The 10,411-nt window shown below is 67.6% G+C and overlaps 1 protein-coding gene across 10 annotated transcripts; it reads left to right on the top strand.

The window, feature by feature from the left end:
• Nucleotides 283-10,310, top strand: STK25 (serine/threonine kinase 25). Of its 10 annotated transcripts, XM_021076026.1 has the most exons (13): nucleotides 338-481; nucleotides 948-1,069; nucleotides 3,835-3,924; nucleotides 4,686-5,349; nucleotides 5,854-5,910; nucleotides 6,360-6,468; nucleotides 7,056-7,213; nucleotides 7,290-7,475; nucleotides 7,734-7,879; nucleotides 7,997-8,111; nucleotides 8,291-8,362; nucleotides 9,564-9,700; nucleotides 9,821-10,303. In XM_021076026.1, the coding sequence occupies exons 4-13, from the start codon at nucleotides 5,035-5,037 to the stop codon at nucleotides 9,858-9,860; spliced, it is 1,335 nt and encodes a 444-aa protein (XP_020931685.1). In that variant the 5' UTR covers nucleotides 338-481; nucleotides 948-1,069; nucleotides 3,835-3,924; nucleotides 4,686-5,034; the 3' UTR covers nucleotides 9,861-10,303. The 10 variants fall into 10 exon arrangements, 9 of the variants coding, with proteins under 9 accessions (XP_003133853.1, XP_005657651.1, XP_020931684.1 ...); XM_003133805.5 differs by lacking the exon at nucleotides 3,835-3,924 and having other exon boundaries at nucleotides 283-481; nucleotides 5,119-5,349; XM_005657594.3 differs by lacking the exon at nucleotides 3,835-3,924 and having other exon boundaries at nucleotides 290-420; nucleotides 5,119-5,349.

The raw sequence follows: 10,411 nt of genomic DNA, 5'->3' as shown, positions 1-10,411 counted from the left end.
GGGGGCGACCGCAGAGCTGAAAGGTGGGGGCGCCCCAACCCCACGGCCGCCGGGCGGGCCCCGCCTGGCCCCGCCCCAGCCCCACAGGCCCCGCCCAGCACCGCGGCCTGGCGGGAGACGTAGGCCCAAGCTTCTCAGGAAGCCGGACTCGGAGTCCCAGCGGGCACCGCGGCACGCTTGCGGGCCGCTACACCACTCCGCCCCATGGCCTGCCGGGACTTGTAGTCCAGGGTCTGCGTGCGCCCCGACCCAGGGCGAACGAGGGACTCGGTGTCCCAGAGAGCTCCGCGCCGGGCCACGACACCGTGCCGCCCGGGCCGTCGCTGACGCCGCCGCCGGGCTTTCTCCGGCCGCCGCCGCCACTGCCGCTGCTTCGCGGGCTGGAGGGCCCAGGCGTCCCTGGGCGAGCGGAGGCTGCGGGTGGGAGCCTTCGTGGGCACTGCGGAGCGGGCCGGGGGAGGCCGGGATGGAGCCCCCGGAGGTGGGCGCGCTGCCGGGCTGGCCCGCGCCTGGGGCGGTTGGGGAGGGGGCTGGGCGGTGCGGGGAGTGAGGCAGGGGGAGGGCCCCGAGGGGGCCGGCGAGGAGGGCACTGGAGGCGGAGCTCGGCGGTAGGGGGACCCGGGGGGGGGCGCCGGGGGGGGGCGAGGGCACCGGGGGCGGGGTTGGGGCGGGGGTCCCGGCGGGGGTCCTGGCCGGGGTAAGGGGTCTAAAGAAGGAGCAAGGCTGCGGGTGGAAGTGTGAGGGCCGCCGAGGGATGCCCCGTGTTGGGGAGCTCCTCAGGGAGGCGTCGGGCCGTAGCGGGGCGATGAGGAGAGCGCGGCGGTGGGGGCCTTTAGCGGAGGGGCCCTGTGACTCCAGCCCGCCCCCGGGGCGGGCCGGCCCGCCGGTCCCCAGGGCGGCAGGGAGCCCCGCGTGCCTCGAACCGAGCAGGCCTGCTCTCCCTCCAGTTGCCTGAAGCGAGTGGGCCGGGCTCCGGAGCCTCCAGGCAGGATCTCGGGGCCTCCCGAGGTTGCAGCGGATGGTGGAGGGCGGCGCAGACATGGCTCACCTCAGGGGCTTTGCCAACCAGGTAAGGGTTGGCATCCGGGGAGAGGGGTGTGTGTGTTTACCGGAGCACCGACTGCAGAGGCTAAGCAAGGGCGCTTCCTCCAGGACTGTCATCCTGAGGTTTCAGAGGAGCGGTCCCTCCGAGGGCGAGCGTGGGGTGAAGGGAGGCGCGGGGGAGTCCTGCGGAGCGCGTCGTGGGCGAAGCGGGGAGCAGTCTCGAGGCGCTCAGACTTGGTGAGCGCAGGGGCGACTCAGCTTGGCCAGCTTGCCCAGTTGTGTGGGGCAGAAGCCCACAAGCTTGGCAAAATAGAGCCCCAGTGCAGGGGCAGCAGAGGCTGTGCAGAGCCCTGTGGTGGGAACAGGGCAGGGGCCGCTGGCTCTGGTGGGAATCCTGCCGAGCATGAATCTGCACCTGGAGAGACCTGCAAGGTCAGGGTCCACGCTGGGGCCGCAGCCTGGGCGGGGACACAGGCCGTGTTGTGCTGGGCAGGGGCTGTGCTGACGCAGCTCTCGAGTCTGTGCGCGGGGAGAGCAGAGCACAGGAGAGGATGAGAGGGCTGCTCCCGGGCCACAGGTGCTCCTTGGGAAGACACCCACTGCCTTTCTCTTTGGGGGACTGGGTCTTGGGATTGCCAACAGCAAAAGCCATCTGGGGGTGTCTGGCCTTGAGCGGTAACTGGCTGATTCCGGGGGACCCTCCAAAGCGCACCCTGGGTTGTGTGGCACATGGTTTGTACTTTCCTCTTGTCTGTTATTGGGAAGCAGGTGTGATCTGCAGCTGGTAGGACGTGGAGTGTGCCGCTCTGGCTCTGGTAGCCAGGTTTTCCTGTGGCCACTGCTTGGCTTTGTTTTCCTCGGCCGCCTGCTGAAAGGTGTAAGGCAGCGTCCTCGGGTGTAAGGCTGAGTCCCCAGGCTGAGTCCGCGAGGCCTGGGCGCCAGGGGAGCAGGAAGTGTGTATCCACGGGGCGGGGGAGGGGCTGGGGTCAGGATCGGCTCCACACCCAACAGGCTTCCTCGCAGAAACCTGCCACGTGCTGCCGCCGGGCAGGGCATCCTGGACTAGCCGTGCCACAGGTGGGCACTGGCACTTCTGCTGATGCTGAAGCCCGCTGGCAGGTCTTTCATTCATCTTTGACATCTCGTGTCTTGTAAATTACATGACGGAGAAGCTGGGAGAAAAACCTGGCTTCAGCTATTTTTAAGAGCTGTAGAAATGGGTCCCGCGGGTCCTGGAATAGGAAGTTGGAGCTGAGCCACCCTGTCCCTGTGTGCTGGTGGCACTAGGGGCTTGGCTTGGGTGTCCAGACCAGATGCCCAGGGAAGGGAGCACAGCCCAGAGGAGCTGAGGAAGGGACCCTGAAGGAAGGAAGCCCCTTTTGTCCTCTGGGGCGGAGAGACTTGGCCTTTGTCAGTGGCAGGAAGCCTGACAGGACATTGTTTTCTCTTGCGAGGGTTGTCACTGTGGCCCTGCGAGGCGGTCCCTGTGTGGGGCAGTGCGGTGAGCTCCCCCACGGCCCGCAGGGGGCCCTCCACTCCTGGCCTCTGCCCGGCTGGTTCCTTGTTCCTACCCTGCCCGCAGGGTCTGGCTGGCTGCAGGAAGCTCATTGGCTGCCACCCATCGTGGGGTGGTTGGGGGCCGTTGGGCACCCCTCATTTTGTGGGGCGATATGACCAGCAGACATACTGCCTGGTAGTGGCCACTGACCTCGCATGCCCAGGGCTGACCAGAGGACAAGGGTCTGGACTGCCAGCAGCCTGAGCCCTTGTCTGAACCACGCCCGTCTCTGGAAGGGGAGTGCAAGGCCAGCTCGGGAGCAGTTGTCCTTCCTTCCTTCCACCAGCTCTGGCCGCAGGTGTCCCTGTGATGTGCCTGTAGGGTCAGGGTCACAGCCAGGAGCGCTCCCGTCATGCTGTCTGCTCAGGAGACTGACCCACAGCAGTGGGGACCCAAAAAGTGTGACGTTGGGACCAGAGCTCCCCCCACTGCTGAGTCTGGAGCCCCTGGTCCAGGGGTCTGCCCAGTTCCCTCAGGAGCCGTGGAGGTCTGGGCACCCAGCTGGGTGTGCCTCTCGTCAAGCCGTTGGGGTGGAGAGTGCAGGCTGCAGTGAGAAGAGGGAGGCCTGAGGGTGGGAGGGGAACCCGGAAAGCCCGAGGAACAGTGCTGCCCGGCCTCGGTCCCACCTCCTCCAGGTCCCCTCTGAGGCCCCCTTGGAAGTAGAGGCACCGTTTCTAGGAGCCCTGGCTGGATGAGCTGGGGGTGGAGGCCCTGCAGGCCAGCACTTAGCTGGGTGCTCAGGGGCCTAGTGAAGGGGACGTGGGGGCACTGGGCCAGGTGGCATTTGGGCCCAGTGCCCAGGGGTTTGGGGGGGTGCAAGCGGGCGGGGGCTGTTTCCTGGTCTCTGTGGGAGGCCGTCTTCATGCTGGTGAGTCTTCATGCTGGTGACAGGCTCGCAGAGTCCTTGAGGCTGGCCACTCAGGGCGGGGCTCTGATCTCGAGGTCCCCACCCCAAAGACAGCTGAGCAGCTGGGACTTTCAGAATATGCGTAGCAGGGGGAGAAAGTGTCCTCACGGGTGGCCTGAGGAACCCAGGTGGCAGCCACCTGGCCCTGTGCTGCACTGGCTGCAGCTTCCGCGGGGGAGGTGCGAGTGGGCACCTTGGCTCTGGCCACCTCATGGAGGCCGGCCCACCATGCCGGGGCCTGGCCCTCGGCCCTCCCTGCTCGCCTGGCCCCGCTGGCTCCCCCTACGAGGCCCTCTTTGGGCTCACGTGGCCCCTCTGTTTCCAGACCTGGGGAGGCAGCTGTTGGCACGTGGGATGTGTGCCGCCTCTGTCCGGAGCCCGCCTGGGGCTGAGCCCAAGGGCTGGCCGTGCCGAGGTCAGTGCGCTGCCCAGGGCTGGGCCCCCTTGGCTCCAGAGCGGTCGGTGCTTCCACAGCAAAGCCAGTTGTGATTTGGCCTTTTTGCTTCTGGCCACTTCAGGTGGTCGCCAAGACACGTCCGGTGACACTGCTGAGGCGTGGGGGCAGCCTCTCTGGAGGGAGGTGTGTCCTGTTGGGTGTGAGGCCTGCAGGGCTTAGAGAGCCCTTTCTGCCCCCATCGGGACTGGACGCCAGGCTCCCCGCCCACCCTTCACAGGCCCTGCCTGGGGCTCCAACCCCATGCAGGTCCCTGGGCTCCAGCCCCTGGGCCACTGCTGGGCCTCTGAGAACATGGCCAGTAGCCTGGCGGAGGGGGTGAGGTGCCCTCAGGGGGCCACTTGGGTGGGGCTGGGGAACACCAAGGGTGGCCCTAGAGGCTCTGGTGTCTTCCACGCAGCCCCCGAGTTGCGCTGTCTCAGCCCCGACCCACTGAGGGTCAAGGTCAAAAGCGGGCTTGTCCCCTGTGGGACCGTCCTGCGTCTTGCCAGGCCCCCTGCACCCACGGCTCAGCCCTGAGGACCAGGGGCGCAGTTTTCCATAAAGGCCAACACCTAGGATCGCCCATCAAGGAGTCATTTCTTAGCTCAGGGTCCTGGTGTGCGGGGGTGGCCGTCCCCAGGACTGACTGGGGGCTTGGAGGGGCCTCTGAGGGGTGTGGCTTCCAGGTGCACAGGGAGGACTCAGTTGGTGTTGTTTAATTGATAGCCTTTATTTTTCAGAGCCGTTGTAGGTTTAAAGGGAAATGAGTGAGCTGGTTCCACCTGTCCATCGCCCCTCCCCCGGGGGTTTGTTACAGTGGGTGACAAGCGTGGACGTGCTGTGACCAAGTCTGCAGCCTGCGAGGCTCGCCCTGGGTGGTGCCAGCACCGTCCAGGTCCCGGTGTTCCCCCGACTCCTCCCTCTGAACCCGTTCCTGGGGGGCACCGGGTCCTCCCCACGCGTGGGGTGTGGGCGGGTCCGGCGTGGCCTGCGTGGCCCCTCTGGCTGCCCCATGGCCCGGACTCTTGGCCAGAGCCGGGCCCCCCCACACCCTCGGGGGGGGTTTTGCCTTTGGCTTCGGGTTTCTCAATGGAAAGGGATCAAAGAAGGAAGGCAGGAAGCCGCGTGAGCTCCCGGCGCTCGGGGTCAGCGCGGCCCGCCCCGTGTCCCCAGCACCCCCGCGTGGACCCCGAGGAGCTCTTCACCAAGCTCGACCGCATCGGCAAGGGCTCGTTCGGCGAGGTGTACAAGGGCATCGACAACCGCACCAAGGAGGTGGTGGCCATCAAGACCATCGACCTGGAGGAGGCCGAGGACGAGATCGAGGACATCCAGCAGGAGATCACGGTGCTCAGCCAGTGCGACAGCCCCTACATCACGCGCTACTTCGGCTCCTACCTGAAGGTGCCTGGGCGGGGGGTGCTTCGGGCGCCCGCCCGTCTGCCCTCCCCTGGGCCTGGTCGGAAGGGCGAGCGGTCCCCACAGGCGAGGGCGGCAGAGCTGGGCCTCCAAGAAATGACAGCCGCCAGGGCCGCGTGTGCCCTGAGGGGGAGCGCGGGTGGGGCGGCGGCAGGTCCCGGCTGGGCTGGCTGTGCCGCCTCCTGCGGCAAGGATGGAGGATGGCCCCAGGCCTGCTGGGCGCACTCGGGGCCCCGCAGCTGGAGCCCGGAGCCCTTCCCCGGGGGCTTGGTGTGCAGGTGCCGGGAGGCGTGCCCGCCGCGCTCCTTCCCCGCCTGCTTGTTGGCGGGTGGTGAGCGTGGTTTGACTGCAGTGTCTGCCGTGCTGTGACGAGAGGGGAGCCAGGCGAGGCTGCGGGGGCCCATTCCTGGGGTTCTCGGGCGGCGGGGTGGTGCACCTGGCCTGTCCCGTGTTTGCTGCCACGTGCTGACCGGCGCTTCTCTGGCCCAGGGCACGAAGCTGTGGATCATCATGGAGTACCTGGGCGGCGGCTCTGCCTTGGACCTGGTGAGGCGCGGGCCACGACAGTGGGCGGCCGCAGGGCTGGGCACGGACTGAGGACGTTGTCTGGGGGCTTGGCTTTGGCGGGCCTGTGGCCGCCTCTCGTTGGCCTTGTGTGTTGGAGGTTCATCAGGACCTGGCTAAGCCAGACGTGCTGCTGCTGCCCACAGTCCTTCCCCCCGGGGGGGGCGCAGGGCCATGCCTGGGCCCTCCTCCTCAGCCGTTACCTTTACAGCCCAGGCCAAGGTGGTGTCTGTTCTCAAAAAACAGCCTGCTCCACACCCATCTGACCTGGCACCCGAAGCTCTGATTTCAAAAGTGGCCCCAGAAATAGGAAGTCCCTCCCACCCACAGGCTCAGCCCACCCCTGCTGGAGAGGAGGCTGAGCCAGGCCTGGGCCCTGGGTCTGGGGTGGCGGGAAGCCCGAGGCCCTGCTGTCTCCTCCATGTCTGCAGCTTAAGCCGGGGCCCCTGGAGGAGACTTACATCGCCACGATCCTGCGGGAGATCCTGAGGGGCCTGGATTACCTGCACTCGGAGCGCAAGATCCACCGAGACATCAAAGGTCCCTCCGGGGCGGGCAGTGGCGGTTCGCTGGGTGGGGCGCGTCACTGGCGGTGCTCAGGGCGCCCTGCCTGTCCTCCCTGTGGCCCTGGGAACTGAGCAGCTCTATCTGGCTCTGTTTCCAGAAGACATTGCCAGTAATGCATAGGACTTGCTTTCCCTGGGAAGCCAGCTCGGCACCTGGTGTAAGCGGGACCCTACTTAGGCCCAAACTGGATGGCTTGCAATCTTGGATCTGAGTGTGAGGGGTGGTTAGAGCAGCTGTGCTGGTGTGCACGGGCCAGGCCACCTCCGAGGGCGAGGTCGAGGGGCTGATGGAAGGTGGCCGGCCGAGCAAGGGGCAGAGTCGGGCTTCCCTCTGCTTCTTGAGCCCTTTGCGGGGCAAGGGCAGTGGCTCTGTTCGTGGGATTTTTCTTGTGAGGTGAACACGGGTGCCCGGGGGCACCTGTGGGGCGGGGGTGGGGGCTCACGCTGCAGGCACCTGCCACTATCCCGTTGCCACGGCTCTGAGGGCGGAGAGCCCTGCTTAGGAGGCCAGGTGGGGCCGTGCGGCACTGAGGTGACTCCCTGCTGTCCTGTGTCGAGCAGCTGCCAATGTGCTGCTCTCGGAGCAGGGCGACGTGAAGCTGGCGGACTTCGGCGTGGCGGGGCAGCTCACGGACACGCAAATCAAGAGGAACACGTTTGTGGGCACCCCCTTCTGGATGGCGCCCGAGGTCATCAAGCAGTCGGCCTATGACTTCAAGGTGGGCGCAGAGGGCGAGGGGTGGGGGCGGCAGGCGCGGCGCCCGGATGCAATGGCCCCGTGTGGCTCTTCGTCAGGCGGACATCTGGTCGCTGGGGATCACGGCCATCGAGCTGGCCAAAGGCGAGCCCCCGAACTCTGACCTCCACCCCATGCGCGTCCTGTTCCTGATCCCCAAGAACAGCCCCCCCACGCTGGAGGGCCACCACAGCAAGCCCTTCAAGGAGTTCGTGGAGGCCTGCCTCAACAAGGACCCCCGATTTGTAAGCCCCCTGCCCCCTGGGCAGCCGCCAGAGCCTTGGCCCCACGAGGTGGGCGAGGGGGAGCCCAAGGGGCTGCACACGGTTCCTGGCGACTGCTCCGGAACAGGCCCTAGGGAGCAGCCCTCTGCGCGCGGCAGCGGCAGTCGCGGGGTGGGGGGCCTCCCGGGGCCGTGGTGGCGGGGCCCAGGCTCCTCGGGCCGCAGCTGGAGGGGCCGCGCTCGCCCATCCCAGCGCCCGCCCACCGTGTCTGTCCCGCAGCGGCCCACCGCCAAGGAGCTGCTGAAGCACAAGTTCATCACGCGCTACACCAAGAAGACCTCCTTCCTCACCGAGCTCATCGACCGCTACAAGCGCTGGAGGTCGGAGGGCCACGGCGAGGAGTCCAGCTCTGAGGACTCGGACATGTAGGGGCCTGCGCGTCCCCGGAGCTGGGGGGGGGGCCGCTCTGGGCGGGCACCGGGGGCGGGGGGGGGGCGCGGCGCTGGGCCCCAGGGCCTTGGTGACCCCGCCTTCCCCTCCAGCGACGCAGATGCCGAGGATGGAGAGCAGGGCCCCATCTGGACCTTCCCCCCCACCATCCGGCCGAGCCCGCACGGCAAGCTGCACAAGGGGACGGCCTTGCACGGCCCGCAGAAGGTCTGGCCGCTGGGCCTCGCGGGTACCGGGAGCGCAGGGCTTGGGAGCGCTGACCGAGCGGAAGGTGGCATTTGGCGGTGGGGGGGGCCTCCAGGAGGCCAGGAGCAGGCGGGGGGAGGGATCGGGCAGCCCTGGACGCCGTGTTCTTCCTGGCTCACTTGCCGCCGGTGCCTTTGCAGTCGGCAGAGCCAGTCAAGAGGCAGCCGAGGTCCCAGTGCCTGTCCACGCTGGTCCGGCCTGTCTTCGGAGAGGTGAGGCCTGGGGGGCAGCGGTGTCCCCCACCGCGCTGGGCCACGGTGTCTATGTCCCTTAGAGCCCATGAGGGTGGACCCAGGGACCTGGCTTTCCGAGTGGAAGGACTGGAAGTGGCTGGGACAAGCTGGCCTGATGGAACCCTCAAGTGTCCAAGCCTGCAGGGTCCTTGGGGCCCAGGGGGCTTTGTGAGGAACCCTTGTCCGGGGACCTTTTATCTCGACCCGCAGACACACGGGTGACTCTGTCTAGAGAGCCCTGAGGTTTAGGTGGTGGTGGTGGGCAGCAGGCCCCCACCGGGGAGGCCTTAGGGGCAACTCCTCAGGGGTCTGGTGACCGTGTCTGTGTCATCTGCTGACAGGTGGTTGGTACTGCCCCCAGGAGTGCACGTCAGCAGTGGGCGTGGGCCTCATTTGCACCCGGGGAGACGGGGGCCTGGAGCCCAGGGTTGGGGTGCGGGATGTGAGTGTGGAGGCAGCAGAGGCTTTCTGGGCTGGAGGGGTCAGAACACAGGCAGGCAGGCTCCCGCCCCCTGGGCCTGGAGTGCTGGCCGGAGCTGGGGACGCCTGTCAGGGGCCCAAGGGAGGCCCCACACAGGGCAGGGCCAGTACGCACGTGTACTGTGTGTGTACACGTTTGTGTACATGTGCAGTGTGCGCACGCGTGTGTGCGTACGCTCGCGTGTGTACCCGTGCATGTACTGGTTTTGCAGGGCCCTGTGGCCAGTGAGGTAGGGTGGTGGTGCCCACCTAGGCTGGCGGGGGGAGACCCTGGGTCTTAGTTCTGGGGGCTGGGGCCTGACGTCAGGCTGCTGGCGGGCGTCCTGGGAGGTGTGCACCCCTCTGCCCTTGGGGTTCCGGGCTTTGAGGGGAGGGCTGGTTGGCCACAGGGCAGGGGGTTGCTGGTGGTCCTCTGGCCCCAGGGGTCAGGCCAGCTGGGTCTGGCCATGATCTCTCACAAGCTGGACCTGAGCTATGGGAGGAAGCCACATGTTTAGAGTGGAGAGACCCTCCTGAGAACCAAAACCCGGGCAGGCCTGCGGCGCGGGGGCCACCTTTCCTGGGCGCCTGTCCCGCAGGTGGGTGGCAGGACCTGCTCAGCCCGGCTTTGCAGCGGGTGTGGGCGCCCTGCCGGTTGCAGTTCCACTCCCAGTCGGGGGGTGGGGGCCTGGAGGTCAGGCGCACACGGGTCTCTCCGCAGCTCAAAGAGAAGCACAGGCAGAACGGCGGCGGCGTGGGGGCGCTGGAGGAGCTGGAGAACGCCTTCAGCCTGGCCGAGGAGTCCTGCCCCGGCATCTCGGACAAGCTGATGGCCCACTTGGTGGAGCGCGTGCAGAGGTGAGGGGAGGCGGGCAGGCCGGCCCTGCTGTGGGGCCCTCGCTCCTGGGAGGGTGGCTGGCCGGGGCCCCCACCCACCTGCGCTGGGGCAGGAGCAGCGAGCCGGCCTCTGGTCCACAGGTTCTCCCACAGCAGAAACCACCTGACGTCGACCCGCTGACGCTGCTGCTCTTGGCGCCGCCGGGGAGGGGTCTCTGTCCTGCGCGCCGCCAGGACTGTGCTGACTCGGAGCCCCGCTGCTGTCCTGGCCGGGTCCCACCCCCCTCCACCCCCGCAGAGGGCGGTCCCACTTCCACGTCCCTCCCGGTCGGACCAAGGCCATGCTCGGCAGCGAGGAGGTGGCCGTGTGGCCGCCCAGACCGCGGGGCAGAGACCTCGCTGAGCAGGTGTGCCGCCGCCCAGCCGGGCCTGGCCTCAAAAGGCCGTAGATTTGCCTTGTGTCAGACCAGGTACCGCGTTGTCTTCTAAGTACTCGTGTCAGAATGTTTTGTTTTTTAAGAAAACCCGCCTTCCTTGCTTCCCTGGGCGTCCGAGGTGAAGGTGTTAGTTTTCACAGAACCGTGAGGGCTCCTGCTGCTTTCAATAAAGACCTGAATGACGACTGCTGCTAGTGGGGTGTTGACAGCCTGGTCTGCCCTCGCAGAGTCGCCCTGGGCTTTGGCGCCCCCTCCCGGCAGGCAGGGCTGCCCACGGCCCCTGGGGGGGAGCTGC

Source organism: Sus scrofa, chromosome 15 (genome assembly GCF_000003025.6).
Source record: "Sus scrofa isolate TJ Tabasco breed Duroc chromosome 15, Sscrofa11.1, whole genome shotgun sequence".
Classification (NCBI taxonomy): domain Eukaryota; kingdom Metazoa; phylum Chordata; class Mammalia; order Artiodactyla; family Suidae; genus Sus; species Sus scrofa.
This window is presented reverse-complemented; position numbering and strand designations above follow the sequence as displayed.

Excerpts from the sequence above, each read along its gene's own strand:
- STK25 (XM_021076022.1), top strand. The coding sequence starts at position 5,035 with ATGGAAAGGGATCAAAGAAGGAAGGCAGGAAGCCGCGTGAGCTCCCGG. Across the intron at positions 5,350-5,853 it reads ACTTCGGCTCCTACCTGAAG|GGCACGAAGCTGTGGATCAT; the intron begins GTGCCTGGGCGG and ends TCTCTGGCCCAG. Across the intron at positions 7,880-7,996 it reads AGCTCTGAGGACTCGGACAT|CGACGCAGATGCCGAGGATG; the intron begins GTAGGGGCCTGC and ends CTTCCCCTCCAG.